At 42.9% G+C, this 18659-nt stretch overlaps 1 protein-coding gene across 6 annotated transcripts in view; it reads left to right on the top strand.

The window, feature by feature from the left end:
- The window catches only part of PATJ (PATJ crumbs cell polarity complex component), a 3332662-nt gene that overhangs the window by 345862 nt on the left and 2968141 nt on the right, over positions 1–18659 (top strand). For all 6 annotated transcript variants that reach the window (XM_069642041.1, XM_069642043.1, XM_069642045.1 and 3 more), the window contains exon 10: positions 9624–9712. In XM_069642041.1, coding sequence (XP_069498142.1) covers positions 9624–9712 — 89 coding nt within the window. The remainder of the gene's footprint in view (positions 1–9623; positions 9713–18659) is intronic.

Raw genomic sequence — 18659 nt, 5'->3', positions numbered from 1 at the left:
GGTTATGAGAGAGGTTTTCTCTAGACCCAATTTAGAAACTGAACGAAACATTCACCCCACTCTTCTGTCAAATATTTTCTCGACATCTAGAGATCAGCATGTGTGGGTGACAGTGGATCTCTTTCCTGGTATATGCATATGCTCCCTAACATTGTCCTAATCATACAGCCCAGACATATTGTACTTGAGAAAAATGAATCCAACGTATGATATATTGCTGTAGCCGAGTGCAGAGAATGTTTGCAAATATTTTCAGATCTGTATTTAATAGGGATAGTGGCCTACAGTTGCCACAGTTTGTTAGGTCCCTTCCCAACTATGGTAACAGTTCTGTTAAATTCTGCAAGTAGGGTTCCTTGATTTCTGACTCCTTTAGAGTATTTTACTAGTAAAGGGAATAGTTGGGATTCAGCACGTCTATATAATGCAAGTGGAACCGCATCATCTCGAGAGGTTTACTATCATGTCTCTAAGGGTTTGCCTACCTTCGGCTTCTGTTATTGGTGGTCGCAAAAAATGCTTATCGTCTTGTGCGAGGAGGCGTAGTTTGCCCATAAAGTCATGTTCGGGTATCACTATTTTGCACACTTATGAACTATATAATGATTTATAGAAATAAGCATATTTCTGCTATGATGTGCCTGATCAGAAATTGTCTATCCTCTTGTATTATGTTCAAAATGTTTATTTTAGTTTGTAATTATCTGACCGTCAAGGTTATTAGCCACCTTGCTTTTTACCATCCTCACTTTTCATGTGGAAAAGTAGGACTTCATCTTGCTTAGTCACTAGTGTACTGAGTTCATATTTTGCAAGAGTCCACAAAGTGTGAAGAAGGAATATCATTTCAACAAGTTGCGCCAAGAGTATTATACAATCTTACAAGAATGTATTTCCATAGCAGCTTCCTTCCTGTCTAGGCAGTCTTATTCATGTCACCCCTAATAAAAGCCATAACTGATGCCCATAAAATGCTGTTACTTCATTAATATTTAAATATGTTTTCAGACTATAGCACAAGTGTCCTTTAGCTATTAGGCATCAGACTTACACTTGCTAATATGCAGCCTCAAATGAATACATGTAGACATGTTCAGGGATATGTCAAGTGAAATCGGGGCATGATCAGCCAGAACTCTTGATAATATCTGACAGTCCATACCTTTTATTATGAAGGGAATATGAAAGTTGAAAATCATTCTAGTATGTGCTTGTACAGATAAAGTGAAAGAAGATTCCTTACTTCCTTGCATGAAAGGCCCATCACCTACCACAGGTCTAATAAGAGATGATTTTACAGTATCTTTTTTTAAGATCCCTGTGAGATAACATATCTGGTTTCCCGAACATTCTAACCGTCATTTCATAATAGTTAAATTCCAATATCCTCCCATGACAAGGGGGCATAAACCTGCCTCCGTCAGCAAGCAATCCAGAAAGAAGAAACCAGATTTGTCATTATTAGGAATGTAAAACGAGCCTACCATTAGTTTGTGTATTTTGCTCCTTTGCCAAAACCAAACTGCCTTCTCTATCTTAAGTCTTGAGGATTGTCTGTCCGAGTGCTTTTTGCAGTAGAATCCTGTTTCAGTATTTATTTCCTTCACCTTCCACTGTATGTCACTTTCCCTAACCCAATCAATATGCAGCTTCTAGGCCTTGCCTAAATGTTTTTCTTTAATCAGAGTGTATGGGAGGATAGGTCCAAGAGACCCCCCTACCCTGCAGTCCCCCCCCCCCCCTTTGTGGAGTCCATGGCTCGTCGGGGCCACCCCCCCCCCTGCCACCAGGGCCCAGGTGGCGGGTGAACCACTGGCTGACACATTGACCAAACGTGCTGTATTAAGCTAGGCCCTGGAAACCATTTTGTGAAACCAGAATGACATGAGCCCCTGTGCGTCGCAGCACGGCCCCCACCCTTGGAGAGTTCTCACTTGTCCCTGTGGCCGCAGATCCCTGGCAGATCCGCTGAGAGCACGTTCCCACGAACAGACGGACATGAGCTAGTGCTAGAAGCAAACACTGTAACATTCACCTTCTGCAGTGCATCACTATCCGCAGTATGACCCGGCCAGCAGGGCCGGGGTGGAAAAGAACTGTAAAATGGTCCCATGTAAAGGCACTAACAATGTAGAAATGTAAGCTTTTAAAAACTCAATGAGTATTGTACAGTATATGAATTATGTCTTTTTGTATAACCTGCAACAGACGAGGAAAATACCATTGTGGGCATATCCAAGGCCACTTGCCCTCCCCCCCCAGTGAAGCCTGCCAGACGAAAGGCAGAGGCCCAGGCTGCCCTGCCTCTCCTCCCCCAATTCGGCTGGAGCCGCTTCAAGCATTCACATTCCGCCGCAGCTCACAGAGCCACAACCAGCCACCTGAATTATTTACAACCCAGCAGTAAACCCCGGCCATAAACGCAGGCCAAAGGTGCCCTTCCTTAGGCCCCACGACCCATCAGCTCACCCTAGGTTAATGGCCCCTGTAAAATGAGGACACCCAATATTATTATAGCAACACTGTGGGAACACATTCATAATGACTTCTAACAAGACATGAAAACTTGGACAGCTCACCCCTTGCCCTGAGACTCGACCTCGGGACCCATGGTTCCCGGCCCACAGGATGACGGTAACCATGTTTTGATGTATCGCCAAAATACCCCACTCAAGGTGCATTCCTCCTGTGTTGCATTAACCTGCAGAATAACCTATTGTAGGATTTACAGGGGAAGATAACATTGCTGTATTGAATGAATGGGGTGTGAGTGGCCCTTAGGGCAGAAAGCCAAGGAAGACGTTCATCAATTACAGTGGCCACGCCTGGCACAACAGCACCTCCCGGATGAGCCCAGCTGACCTGCCCGCCCCATGTTGGCACCCATTGACGTCCACCAACCACGGCGCAGCGCATCCCAGCTGCACGTATAGTTAGTCGTCTCCACCCAATCCCCACGAACATGTGCCCCCTATAGTGTGTAGGTTCTCATGACGCGTTTTGTAAATATATACGCCTGTCTTTGCTAGTGTCAGACAGAGCGCTCTCGGAGTTTGCAGAGTCCTTTGCATGCCCTATTCTGACTTATATAAACTCCCATTAAGCTCACCCGCACTTTGGCTTAGCCTTATTCCCATCTTGGGAGAGTCCATTACTGCCTCTCATTGTGGGGAGGGTCGTGCCATCTGGGGACGCTCGCCTTCAAGAGCTATGTCAGGCTTTTTAGTTTTCGATAATTGCATGACCTTCTTTTGTTTGTAGTGTTTCAGGCTTTTAATATTAATGATAATGAATTAAGTCCTGACAACACATGTTTGGGCCCCCCTTTCCTTTCCTCAGCGGTGGCTGGGGTAAACTAACAACATACACATATAAATCCACCACTGAGCTTAATGATTCTAATCACAAAGTAAATAATGTTAACGTTGCATGGGTATCAATAATATCCTGCTGGGTAAAGTTCCAAGGTGACACTGAACAATGTGTGAGAATAACATATATAGAAGATGGGCGAAAAATGGCATGCAATAATTGGAAATCACTTACACCAATAAAAGTTTATTTATGATCAATGGGAATTCAAAGATCGGCATATAGAGTAAACTTGTACATCAAGGAATAAATCAATCAAGGGGGACAGAACCATGAAATATATAAAGAGCACACAAAAAAGGGGAGAAACCCAACAGGTTGTAGAAGGATTTAAATAAGAAATTCAAATAAGGTCAACAACTCAAATAAGATCAATAACAGTTGCTGTTTTACATCATGAAATAAGTATACAACATAGAATAGAAAAAACGGTAGAAAAAAAGCAGTTTCTCCACTTTAAAAAACATTTTCTTTCCTCTTTATATATTTAATGTGTGTTTTCCCCTTGATTGATTTATTCCTTGTTGTAAATGTTTACTCTATATGCCGATCTTTGAATTCCCATTGATCATAAATTGTTCAGTGTCAACTTGAACTTTACCCAGCAGGATATTATTGATACCTGCGCAGCGTTAAAATGATTTACTTATTAATTAGAATCATTAGGCTGTCATGATCTCTGCTTCCAAAAGGTCAGGGTTTTCCCAACTCCCTTGGAAGCAGATCCATAACCCAGGTTCCGAGTGCCAACCAGTTCCAATTGGGACCTTTTGGACCCAGTCCTGGCGCCAGTGGCACCAGGCTCATAAATATGTCCAGTCCCAGCGCTGGAAGCGCCGGGCTCATAATGCTTGGGTGGACTTACCTGCAGCAGACCATGCTGCTTACTTGCCTGCCAGTTGAGCCTCTGATCCTCTTCTGTTTGGAACTACTTTTCCTGTTGGGTGGGGCAGGAGCCACTCCCTAGATTCAGAACACTGGAACTCTTCTGGAAAGCAGGAACTCTTTTCTTACCTAGGCGTGGCTGTGGAAGGAGACACCTAAGCACTACAGGAGGCTATTTAAACCACACCCGATGGATGAATCTTGCTTTGCGTTATTCTGCATCCTCTGCAGCAGAACGCTCATCGTGTCTTCTGCATCTGATCCTGGGCCTAAGGAAAAAGGCTTACCATCCTGAATCCAGTCTTCAGCAACACCTATAAAGACAAGAAAGAACAGGTTAGCATTACGGTCTTCAGTGACAGCTCTTCACTTACCTGGTCCATCGGCTGTCACCAACGCCTCGCGCTGCATTCTGGCATCTGAAAGACAAAGGCTTACCTACTCTTCGTGCGCTCCGGAGGCCTTCGGCGCTGCATCCCGCATCTGAAAGACAAAACAAGGTGCGTTTAAAGACATTGGGGAACTTTAATACTCACGTGCCATTACTCCTTTCCACATCTAACCCAGTGGTTATTCCGGCACCCTGCAGCCGCTCCGAACTTGTACCTGCAAAATAAAAAGACAGTTAGAGCGCATCGTGAAGCAGGCAACAAGCGCTTACTTACGTGCTTCCAGGCGCTTCTATTCATCACACGGGCTCCATCTTCAACTCACTTCAGCCCGTCATCCGACATCGCCGGAACCCTGCAAAACAAGAAACATCATTACTAAAGACTTTAAAGACATTAGAATTACTCGAAACTTACCGTTCGTGCAGTAAACGACAGACAGCAGTCCTCTGAAGTCAAGAGGCCTGCTCCCCTTATCCAGTGAAGAAACTGGTTACAGCACCCTGCCCCGAGGCAGATGGAGAGCACGACGTTCGTTCACTTACCTAAGGTGAGAGCGTTAACCTTTGGGGTTCTACAGGAGAAGAGAAAGGGAAGAAGAGAGAGACATTCAATAACCCAGTTCCTTAATCCCATATTTTCTATCTGCAGACATCTTACCCTTCAAGTCAGACATACAGTGCACAGAGGTCCAGCCCAAAGAGCCAGCCGTGTGTTACACATCACCTTTGCAGATACGGTATACGCCCAGTCAAGACCGGCGCCTCTACGGGAATCAGGTGAGCGTTACAAGGCTCGGCCGTGGTTTTAAATGTGCATTTTAATAAATTAAGTCCTGCCATGGTCAAAATTAAAACGTGAGAGTCTGAATATGGCAGTGTCTTTTAATTGGGAGAGAAATTACTTTGTCTCTATGAGAACACATCTGCAAAGGGAAAACAAACAATTAGAACAGCGAGTCAGCCAAAGAACGGTCAACCCAAAGACAAGTTGTAAATTATATAAAAAAGGGGGTGACACTGTGTACTAGACTTGAATTCAATTAGCATTGTTTTGGTAATGGGTTGTTGCAAACCATGTTCTGTGATTTGAATTTCTGTGAATTAATCCAATCAGAAATGGAATGGTGGTCCAACCTACTGCTAAATCATCTTCTGGATTTCATGATCTGGGGAGTGTGACGAATCGTGCAAATTTGTCCCTTTTCCCCAAGGTGGAGCCCACTCCCCTGTTAAGCTATGGAGGTGAGCCCCCTCTGCAGTACCCTCTCTAGGGGTTGAGGCAAGTGGAACCTTACTGGGAGAGACTACCCCCCACTCCCCTTTTCAGGGCAAGGACGCCCTTTCCCAGATGGTACTCCCTAGAGGACCTTGCAAACTAACATCTTTAAATCTTTCTGAGGATAGGATCTGTGAAGAAAATGTAATTGCCAACACAAAATAGAAAACCTCCTTTTTAAACTTCCATTACACTGGAACGAAGAAGATAACGTATGGAGAAGAGCACCCACAAGAGAAAGAACATGGAACAAAGATTTGCGCTGAGGAAGCCCCACGTCTACGTCAGTTCAAAACGGGCAAAGTCTGGGGAAATTAAGGAAGTGCCCATGAGTTTCAAAAGGGAATATATGCTGGCTTCAGAGCAAAGCTCAAAAGAGAAACACAAGACACACCCATCCTGCAGACACGAGAGACTGAGAGGTGACAGCCATGCTACCTTCAATAACCAAGAAGCCAGAAGAACCAAAGGCTGACAGGTGGCGGCCCAAAGATGACAGAGACCACAGGAAGATGGTTGTGGACCAGAAGTCCAAGTAACAATACCAAACCCGTTCTGAAGCAACCAACTCTGATCAAGCTGACACCCGAGATACCAGATCACCATTCAAGAGAGGCTTTCAAAAGGACATGGGACACCAGATTAGGGAAAGAGTCAATCCTCAACGAACGAAAACCCTGGTGATGTTCGCCCTAAGAACAGAAGGTAATAGGGAACAGGAGTGGGGAGTGGATGAGAACCAATATTATTGGAATGTTCATACTCGTCACAGTCAAGAGAGAGAAAACATAAGAGTGAATGAGAATCATTGTTGGACTGCTCATACTCGTCTTAGTCCAGAAGGACGTGTTGTACAGTCATTACCAAGACAAGTGCAAGAGAATTATTCGGCGAATGACCAGTTCATGATAATTCATACTAAGAAGGCCTAAGTGAAATAAAAGGAGTGGTAATAAGCATTAGCAGGAACCCTGAGAACAAGCTGGAATTTGTAAAACCATTTCAATATAAAGAGCAAAAGGAAATCCAATCAGCATCTCTGAATTATTCAGGAAAATAGGAAATGGCTCAGAAGGAAAAGATAATTCTTTGATAAGTTTACTAGGGGAGGAGAAGGAGGATCAACCCTTAAAGAAGAAAACAAGAGAAGAATCGAAAGTCCAAAACAATAATACATTAATTGTATGAACTGGTTAAAGTAATCTCTACAGACTATCCGAAGATCATCAATTTAAAGTGGCGAAAAAATAAGTCAACAAACCTCAGGAGAAGTCCTCATTTTTTTGAGTTGTTAACAATAGTGGTAGGGTCAGATAGGTTAGAGTTGGATGCTTTCAATTTCAATGATAGACATTCACTGACGACTATCTTAGCTAGTTTTGTTAGGTAGAGATGTCTTGTCGAATAGGGAAAGATGGGCTTTATCCCTTTCTTTTATAAACACCTCAGTGAAATATCTAATCCGAGGAGTCTGTCCTTTTTCCGACGTACCACTGCAGCCATGTATCATTGTAGCACTGTGATTCAGGGATGAACAGATAAATGAAGGCCTGTTACCTTCTGGATAATTCTTTGTCAAATTGTTTAGCAATCAGTAAAAATCACTACTGGATGGAAAAACCCAGAATAAGGCCTTTAAATGGATCGATGTAAACCCGCAACTATGAGATGATGCAGCAAGTAGCATTAAGGAGATGGACATGATTCTGATTAAGCCCCTAAATGTGTTTTTGAGGTTGGTACTTTAAATGGTGACTTGTCGTCCATAGATGATTGCGGAATTCGCTCTGTGGGAAATTCATTTTCTGTTCATCTATGATGTCTTTTTCAGCTTTGCAGTTGTAGGCGTCTGATGGTAGTGCCAATATACACACATGTTCTGTGGTGTCCATGGCATTTTGAAGCAGCAGATGGATATATTATCTGAGGTCTTCTGGAACTAAACATTCCCTGTTTGAGAATCCTTGATATGTCTTGAAAAGTCTGCAGACACAAATATTTGGTAGCATTTGAATAGAAACAGCCATTTCTTTTTTGCCAGGTCTAGGATCATTCTAATGTCACAATGGGGTAAAAGGCATATGACAATCACATATCTCTACTGCAGGATGAAAAGTAAGATCAAGAAGATATAGCAGCCAAGATTCCATGAGCTACATTGGGTCTGATCCCTCCATGTTTTCTGTATTGCCAAACGGGCATATGTATTGTCATGGCAGCTTCTGTTTTTTAAATCTGTGGTTCAGGCTTTTAGTTCCTTTATTGTATAATGTATTTGCTTGATGTCCTCCACTTGGATCCCCGCAATCATAATGCAGTTTTCTGCCTCTGTGAGTCGTCTTTTGTGCATTAGGAAATCTCTGCAAGTCTGTTCACATGATTTATGGCTCAGAATAAGCATCTAATAATCGTGTGCGATATAATCCACTATCTGATTCAAAGCCGACATATGTGAGAGTAGTTATTTAACAATGGTGGAGCAAGTACCTTTAGCTTCCTGGTCAGTGATTTGTACAGCACAACAAGGCTATTTGAGATTGTTTTGTGCGAGGGAACTTCCTTTTGTTCAACAGTCGTGGTCATGGTGGAAACACGTGATATACTTTATTCCCCCAACAGTCTTCTTTTTGAATTTGTGCTTTAAATTGGACAAGACAATGCCCAATTTACTGATTAGGAATGAAGTGCTGTAGTAATGGTGGACACCACAGTTCTGTTTGTATTTGTATTTATTTTATTTGTATTGCGCGCCTGGCCCAGGAGCATCTGGGCGCATTTCTTGAGAAGCTACATAAGTTAAAAGAAGTAGAACAGTTATATAGTAAGATAAGGCATGGTGCTTACAAAATAGTGTCACTAGGTAAATTCTAGAAAAGGTATATAAGTTTACACGGAGTACCACAGTTAACTGGTACAGCCTACAACAGTTACATGGTACTAACCAGATACAGTGAGGTCCTAAGTAAGGCACACATTACTATGAACAGGAGAGATAAGAGATAGTAGGGAAAATCTGCAGGCCACCACATCTTGCGCAAGTAGGCATCCAAGCTTCTTCATGGCAATTGTGCAGTGGTCGCTGCATGCCTTCACTCCTCCGGCATTGTGCCAGCTGCACTGAGGAGAGGGGAGACATTAAAGCACTAGTACCCAATCCACAATTTGCATAGTATCTACGCCTTAAGCTTTCCCCTGCACCACCAGCATACATTAGCAATAAGGAATGCACCATCAGTCTGTGTTTGTAATTTGCCATCACTGAGCTGGCATTTGAGTTCTTGTTTCAAGCATCCATCTTTTCGGGCTGCTCCCCACACCTGCCTATAGTGAGCTTTAAAGTGGTGCATGAGCAAAAGGTTATTGTACCTTATTTCTCATGTCCATTCATTATGGCTATGTTTGATCATTTTGATCAATATCTGTCTTTGGACTATACACCTACTAACTGTCCAGCCTTATTTCTCACTAGCCAGATTTTTTTGATAGGGTGTATGGGAACTGGGTCTTGTTTCTGTTTTTTTGCGTTTGCATAATTTTCATAGAAATCCTCAAAAACGAAGAAATCCTCAAAAACGAACAATGAGTGATGGTATGTACATTTAATAACTGCAGTTCTGTTCTCAAATTGTGAAACTGTTATGAAGTGAATGGTGGCTCATGTTTCAAACCTACTATGAATGTTTTCTTTTTAATTTAAAGATTCTGCTGGGATTTACGTGAAAGGTATAATTCCTGGCAGTGCTGCAGACCATACAGGGTGCATCCAGCCTCAGGACAGAATCATTGCTGTGAGTAGACCATTGTGAATATATGTTGTGTGTTTTCCCTTTCTTTTTTATTAGAACTGTCACTTGGTTTCAAAACATGAAATAAATGCACTCCCCAAATATTTCCTCCAGAATGCATAGGTAGTGTAGGTTTCAAGCTTTGGCGAAGTGGCTTTGCGTGACATTTTAGTATGAATAAGGAGTCTAGAGAGCAAACGGCTGCATACTAGTCAGATGAGACGGCAGCACACTCTTTACACAAAGCCGATGGAGAGAGCAGTTCATCTTGAGAAATTTACTGATGCAGGGTGCAGCATGTATCCCAATGGCTACGGAAGAGGTGGCTGTGGCATTGAAAGTAAGTGATGCACCCAAAATATTCAGGAACTCGGATTTATGTGACGGTGCAGGCCAAAACTCCATTTTAGGAAAGCTATGAAGGCCAGCCTTGCTGTTGTGTTCTCTTTCAAGTCATCTTTATGTTAGGGCTCCCTGAACCTATTGCTGTAGCTCCTCAATAAAGTCACAGTGACCTAGAAATAGCATTACATACTCTACTTAGCCTTTTTTTGCCCTGGGAAAATGGGCAAAGCGCAAGAGTTAAGTATGAAGACTGTTGTCTTAGTTATCAAACAAAATCTGTTAAGCTAAATCTGTTACAGAAAACTGAACACTGCATAAATGTGCCCATCAACTAGATGTGACTGATGCAATAATAGCCCAGTTACCTACCATCTGACAACTGTAAATAATATTAGCATTGTGAAGAAGCAAGTGTATTTTGACCTTTAATAAGAAATATGTGAAACAAGATGCAAGTTTCAAACATCAGAATTGTAAGAGGTAAGGAGGGGAGAGATCCTAGGTTTTGTAGGTAAACAAGTCCAGACGGTTCTAGGCATAAAGCAGATGAGAGACTCACTAGACATACATAATTGGTAGCTAAAGCTATTCATGATAATTATTTGCGGGCCTCTCTGTGAAATGGTTGACCTATTACAAATGCAGCAGAGAAATTACTGGCCAGTAGCAACTGTCCATCTGGTCTCTGCAATTACAATATTCAGGCTTTCTAATTATCCTCATGTCTGTACACCTTGCCAGGATATGACCTTTGGACAATGGTGGATCTGCCTGATCAAAGCCCTTTTTTAAATAGGAATTCAATGATACTTGTTGTTTCCAGAATACTACTCACACAGGAAATATTGCATATCCGTAGTAAGGATAAACGGCCTCATTATTAGTTTCCAGCCCGGCATTAACATGCCGGTATCTCGAAGTTTGCCGGTGGGGTGGCCTGATTTACCTCCAGCCAAGTGCTGGAGGTAAGTCAGGCACCCCACAGGCCAATAACAGCCGCTGCCGGTAATACCGGCAATCGCCCCCGCCCCATGGATTCCTGTGGACTTCATGGAATGGGGATTGTCGACACCTGTAATCTGCCGGTAATTCCGGCAGATCATGCGCCGGTAATAGTATTACCATTTGCCGGTATCCCACCACATTAACTGGAAGGATACCTGCATACAAATAATGATGCCCAAAGTCGTATCTCCAGTATGTCGCTATTGTAAATTGTAAAGTGAAAGAAAATCTCTGAAACGTCTTCTAGCAGATTACTCCGCTTTATACATCCCTTGTTTGTTTTTTTGAAAAGGTTGTTTATAACCAAGATTATGTGGATTATGTGAAGGACTCTTACTGGAAAAGACTTTTATCCGGATCGTCTGTAGCATTATCAATTGCGGTTATCAGATAATTGGTATATTTAAATGTAATAGACTTTTTATTGCTTTTTTTCGAATAATGAATTGTCCAATTGTATGTTAAGTGTTTTATGATTATGTGAAGATGATGTATAGTGATTTTTGTATTCCTTGACCTCTTTTACACTTGTGAAAGGTTTTTAATAAGTCATTACTGTTTCTAATTGCTGTAGTATGCCAACAGGGAAATCAAATAAAAAGGGAAGGTTGTGGCTGGACTTTTTGTAGGAGTGGAATTGCACAGTCCTGAATGGCTGTGCTTCAGGGCACCAACCGGGACAGATGACCTGGGCAGCAGGGCCCAAACAGTCTTGGTTTGCTTGTTAGGTTATCTATCACGACTGCAAATTGTTTTGAGCATTCCTAGCGACCATGACCCTCTTGTCCTGACTATGGGTGCGGGAGGGAGTGATGGAAAAGTGAGTGTATGCAGTGATGTGATGCCCAACCACCCTGGGAATAGGATCCGCTGGACCCAGAAAAATATCGACAGGATTAATCTGCTCTCCTTTCCACTGGGCTTTGGGATAAGTTGGGCGTTACGGGGTAAAAACCCAGAGACCATTGAAGATTGGATGCATCACTTAACCCAAGACCTTTTTGGCGTTAGAAATGCCCCACATATAAGGTGGAAGACAGGGGGTAGGGAGAGTAATTCCTTCGATATTAAGATCCGTGACCGTAAATAACAAATGCGGTGGGATATCAGAGTACATAGAATGGTTGATCACACCATTGTTGGTGCCTACAAACATTCTGCACATATAAAAATAATAAAACGGCAATACCACTCTTGGCTGCGCCTCTACCATCATACCCAGCAAAGAGGGAACTGGCAGAAGTTCATTGAGATTATGTGCAGTAAAGATAGCCGAAAGATCTGGCAGCTAACCTCACAAGCCAGGGGGTGGGAGGAACAGATTCTGAGAATCATGAACCCCATCCCTGGGGGACAGTGGGTAGAGGATATCACGGCTAAGTTCTATAAGTGAAATATTTGGAAGCCCCCATCCCAGTTGTGGTTAACTGTGAAAGATAAACCATGGTGTTCCAATATTCAACAAGCTCTTGCCAACAAAGTTACTAACTTGCATGTGAAAATTGCCAAGAAAAAAGCATCACTTAGCACAACCTTGACCCCAAATAAACCAGTTTCTACCCACTAAAACTGCATATCCACCCTGTTTCAAATTCTCTAAAGTCTCAATCATCGAAACTGAAAAAACTATACTTTAGCTCAAACCCTCAAACTGCCAGGGAGATCATTGTCCAGCACAACTGATAAAGGACACAGCCAGAGGCCTATCCCCGTTCATATCCAAACTCATTAACGCCGCCTCCTCCTCAGGCACCATACCCAGTAACCTCAAAGAATCCTGGGTGCTTCCCTTACTCAAAAAAACAGACATTAGATCCAGCCATACCTACTAATTACCAACCAATTGCTACAGTGCCATTTCTTCTAAAGTATTCTTGATAAAATGGCATATCTTCAAATTCAGAAATATCTGGCATCTAATTCTCTGCTGGGAGCACGACAATCAGGCTTTTGACCCCAGAACGGAACAGAAACAGCCCTCATAGATCTAAAGGCCCAGATCGATGGGCTTTGGGACAAGGGCAAAATAGCCCTGCTCCTCCTTCTTGAACTATCGGCTTCATTTGACCTTGTGGACCATGAGGTCCCTTGCAGTCACTTGGACTCTGCCGCACACAAGTAAGCCATAACCTGGATCCAATCATTTCTAAATAATATAACCATGAGTATCTTCTCCTCGACAGCAGCGGGAGACCCCATCCGCATTACCTGCGGAGTTCCCCAGGGTTCATGTGTCTCAGCTACTCTACATAACATCTTCACTAAGCCCCTTTTCAATTATCTGGATAGTCTGAATATCACCTACACTAATTATGCAGATGATACTGAGATTCACATACCACTTACTGGGGATTACGAAAAGGATTTGGCCTTGGTGAATAAGATCCATCTCATTATCCAAGCATGGATGGCCACCCATGGACTATGCTTGAATGATGACAAGACTGAGATCATCATCCTGGGAACCACCTCAACCCTTAAACTGGGACCCAAATACACTTCATTTGACATGACAACAACCTCATCACGGTTGCCACAGAAGTGAAAACCCTGGGCTTTTACCTGGATTCCACCCTCTCCTTCAAGAAACGGGCCAATGCAATGGCATCTAACACTGCTTATACGTGTAAACTGATTAGAGCAGGTAAGCCCTTTCTGTCGAATAATAGTTTTACCTTGGCCAGAGCACTCGTTTTGTCAAAATTGGATTATTGTAATGCTCTATACATCGGAACTAACAGAGAAACAATCAAAAAAATCAAATTCCTACAAATCAATGCTCTCAGAGCTGCCCTTGGGATCGCCAGAAGAGATCATCCCTGAAACTAGAAGATCTAACAATTGGCTGTCAACATATGACAAAATACAGCTTAAAGTCACCTCACTCACTTACAAATGCTTGAATAATGCTGCCCCCTGCTACCTCTTCGAGAGACTTACTAAGAAAACCCCTACCAGACTCACAAGACTGTCCAGCTCCAACCTCTTATCAGTCCCTAGATTTAATTTCTCCAGAGTTGGGGGATGCAGTTAACCGGTGAAGGGAGCCCAACTCTGGAAATCACTACCTACTCCCTTGCGAGAGAATCAAACCTACTTTAAATTTCGCCAGAACATTATAAAAAGGTTTAAAGACGCTGATAAGTAATGCTGCCACTCTCCCCTTAGCCTTCATAAGGCCACAAGTACCCCTTCTAGGACCCACTACTATGACCTTCTCTCCATCTAGTCATAATTCCTAGCCCTGTCTGATGTGCCTCACCTGTGTACATAAGATTTCAGCCTGAGTACACACGAGTACCTGCTTTAACCACTATCATGCTGTAAATTATATATTGTATATACACCTTTATTATGCATAACCGTCTATATATTCACTTTTGTGATGTGTAACCCTTGTATACCTGTTTATGCTGTATGTAACCAAGCCTTCTTATGCAATGCGCTCTAATACCCTCGAGTCTGGTGCACAATAGAAGTAATAAAGCAAACAAGTCAGCCCCATGCCTTCGTGTCGAATGATCACGGTCTGAGGCGTGGCCTTTACCACTGAGTTATAAAATTGGGAAACAGGCCATTTTGAAACTTAAGACATCAAATGCCCCAGGACCAAATGGCCTGGCTAACTCGGTACTAAAAATGGACCCGAATAACTGGGCCCAGGTGCTACTTACCCTTTTTTCTCGTGTCTGTAGATCTTGCTCTGTACCGCCGACGTGGCAACAGTCGTTGCTCATCCCGGTCCATAAAAAGGGAGATCAGAGAAATGTGTCCAACTACCACCTGTTGTCCATGTTGGACGTTAAAAGCAAGATCTTCATGACGCTTGTGCTTAGGGATTTGGAATCCTAGGTTGTTGCCAACCAGGTATTGTGTTCTGCCCAAAAAGGCTTCAGACCTGGTTCAAGTACAACACATTACATCAGAGTGCTGGACCAGTTGATCAATACTACCCTTAGTAGAAAGGAGGCTACACTATATATTGCATTTGTGGATTTCCGCAGTGCCTTCGATCAAGTGATCCGTGAGATCCTCTGGATTAAGCTCAGAACCTTGAACTGCCCTAACTGGATTTTGCATATCCTGATACAGCGATAATACCACCAGCGTTAGATTGAATAATGAGGGGGAATTGTCAAACCCTATTCGTATCAACATAGGAGTAAGCCATGGTGCGTGGCTGCCCCATGCTGTATAATCTTTATATTGCTGACCTTCTCGCTCGTATGGCATTAAAATCAAATTGCCCTCCTAAATTAGGAAACTGCCCCATTGTGGGAATGCTTTAAGTTAATGACCTGATATTAATTGACCGTACTATATCGGGCATAAAGAATATGCTGGGTGAGCTCTCGGTTTAAGCAACTCAGCTGGGCTTAACTATCAACTTGGAGAAGACCAAGATAATCGCGATTGCAAGAAAGGGGCTGGGCCGTCCTGGAATTGATATAACTTTGGGCACGAATGACTGCACACAGTCCTACCCTTATTTAGGTTGGGATTTTGATGCTCTGCTAAATTACAATTTGATCATCTCTTGTAAAAAGAGGCGAGCGAAGCTACTTACGCTCCAGGCTTGTAAATTTGTCAGGGGATCTGTAGGCTATAGTATGGCTGGTATTGTACCAGCAATCCTTTGTACCGGCCATTCTTTATGGCTTAGATGCCCAGGCAATGCAGGACCTGAATTGGTTAAATATACTTGAGGGCCATTATTGGCGCTCTTTATTGGGATTGGGCCCCTCGTGTCCTATGCAATATCTCCATCTGGAACTAGGCCTGATCTCATTGAGGGGTATGGCCCTGCACGCCCGGGGAGTGTTTTACCTAAAAGCATGTGCCTCCTCAGTTTGTAAATTACTTGATGCTGCAGGTTGTGATTATGACTTCGAGAAGTTCCCGCGAGGCTCAAACTTAAAAAAGCTAAATGAGGCTTTAGTCTTGGAGATTGATTGGCCCTTCTTCAGGAAGAGAGACATGCCATATGTCCACTTGAAGAAATCCTTCGAAAACAAGTTGGCTTAGATAGGATTGGTGTGAAAATTCGACCCACTTGTCCAAACTAGGAGGGTATAAGGCCGTATCCCATGTTGTGCATAGATACAGGAAGATTCAACCTTACCTGGTACTGTGCCCGGCCCCTGAAGTAAGGCAATTCATGCTAAGGCTGCGCACCAATCAACTCCACGTATAAGCAGTCACCGGCCCACACCTGGGGGTGGCACTGAAACAAAGGACCTGTCGTATTTGTTGGAGACTAGGTCTCATTGAAACATCTAAGCATGTCCTTACCCTATGTCCGGAAATGGGTTCAATCTATATGTGCCTGCTTGGCAAGCTGGTACATAGAAATGAGTCTATTAAGGGGGAATTGTTTTGGGATTACTGTCTCAACTCCGACACGATCACGGTTCAGCTTGCCTTATTTAGGGTATGGTCCCATGTTTGCACACTCCTACCTGCCTAGAGTCTAATACTAGACTGTAATAATTCCCTGCACATGTTCCCATTCTCTACTTCATTCAGTCGATGGCTATATGTATTTGAGTCTGGATAGAGCATAGAACTATGAGCCTTTTTATACATTTTATTTGATTTGTTTTATATGTGTATTTGCTTTTATGTTCATGTGGTGATATGTTAATATCATGTAATGTATTTATTTTGTGTGTGTAAAGACTGAATTTCGGTCTATATCACAATAAAAATTATTATTATAAGTAATTACACAATTTAAGAAAAATATATACATTCTTATGGGCATGTAGTGTCTTCATGACTGTACACTTTGCCAGAATAAAACTTGTGGACTATAATGTTGGACCTGCCAGATAAAAGCACATCTTTTCATTGGAATTCAATGATACTTGTTGATGTTTATGGAATACTAGAATTGAGACTAAAGACATAGTGATATTTGGATTCTCTGTTGTTAAAGCTGTGGAATCCATTTTGGCGCTGGCCAGCCTCTAAATCTACACCCTTTGCAAAATCAAACCCTTCATCCCACCGCAGGACTTTCGGGTCGTAGTGCAGGCCTTTGTGGTCTTGCACATTCATGGCTCCCAGCTGTTCACTTGCTCTCCTGAAAGAAGTCCACCACGCTGCAGCAAGTCTTTTTACGAGTGCACAGGAATTTGACAGAATCACCGGAATCCCATGCAAAGTAACTTGGCTTCCTCTCCAGGCCAGGATACTGTTCAAGACTGCATTTTTCATCTACAAAGCAGTCATGTGTAGCACACCAGCCTACCTGGAGGCTCCGCTCTGCTCATCTGTAAGCACATGCTCCTCCCAAAGCAAATCAACCAGCCAGCTTGAATCACACCTCCTATGCACAGGTAGAGCCAGCAAACAATCCTTCTATCATGCACCCACCCACCCACCTCGGGAACTCAATCCCAGCATTGGCACGGTTTTGCCCCCACAAATTACCTATTTCACCAGTCTCTCAAAACATGTCTCTTTCTAAAATACCTGACCAATTACTAAGCCCAGTGGGCGCTGTGGTGGATCAGGAGAAAGCAGAAACTGTGATGACATTTCCAATAGGAGTTTTTATTTAATAGAAAAATGACTTATCTGTCTCCAACACTAGTGGGTATTCCTTAGCTACATGAATAAATAAGGTGCTAGTCAGTCATCAGGAAATGTCACAAATAAAAGTCTGCAGTCCAAACTGTAACTCTAACCCTAACTGACACTACCACTAATCTAATAAACTAAGATCAGGAGAATGACTCCCTTCTCCTGATAGTGTAAGGATCTTCTTTAACTTTCAGAGTTCCTCTCAATATACAATATTTAAATGGTCTTTGGTCACCTTCTGTACCAAGCCTTGTAATTCTCTCAAAATATGCTTGGTTTTTCCTCTTGATGCACTGACCTCCATAACTCCATTCTTGGACTTTGGTCTGTTCTTGGTTCCTTCTGGTAAGAGATTCTCACCTAGGTGATATACCCTTTGTTTCTTAAATCTCATAGGCTTCTCTTGTCTTTACTTTACATAGTATTTTCTCTCTGGGATGCTATACTGGGACTTTTTTGCACTCATACCCTCTTCCCATGGTAACTTTATCCCAGTTTTAATTAATTCTTTGTCAGGACCACTCAGGATTCTCTTAGACTATTATAGTTCAAGTTCATCAATTCTGTATTTTGAGTTTCATCAGTTTCACTGCGACGAGTTCCTTTCGAATTATAACAAATCTCCTATTGCCTCTCGGCCCTCCCATTCTCCCTGTTACCTCTGTCCATACAGGGCAATGTCTCCAGGGCCTGCAGTCGCTCTGGACCGTTTCTTTCCTCCCATTTCTTTGCTGGCTCTTTCTTGGCAGCCTGCTTCTCTTGCTCAGCGTCCCTGTATCGTTTCTGATTCCCGGACAGGTTGCTGCACTCTCAGCTGGGTGGTGTTGGTGCTGTTGATGGGGCAGCCTGCCCATGACGAAGGCTCTATGATTGCGGCACCACCGGAATCTGGTGTCCCTTCTTGTTCTTTTGTTTATTTGGTATTGCGCGCCAAACCCTTGGGTAGCCGGGCGCAGAAGGACAAGACAATTTATGCTTGGTTACAGAATGTGTATAGAAAAGCATATATATA

The sequence above is a fragment of the Ambystoma mexicanum genome, chromosome 1q (assembly GCF_040938575.1).
Source record: "Ambystoma mexicanum isolate Mex_15411 chromosome 1q, UKY_AmexF1_1, whole genome shotgun sequence".
In the NCBI taxonomy this organism is placed as follows: Eukaryota; Metazoa; Chordata; class Amphibia; order Caudata; family Ambystomatidae; genus Ambystoma; species Ambystoma mexicanum.
This window is presented reverse-complemented; position numbering and strand designations above follow the sequence as displayed.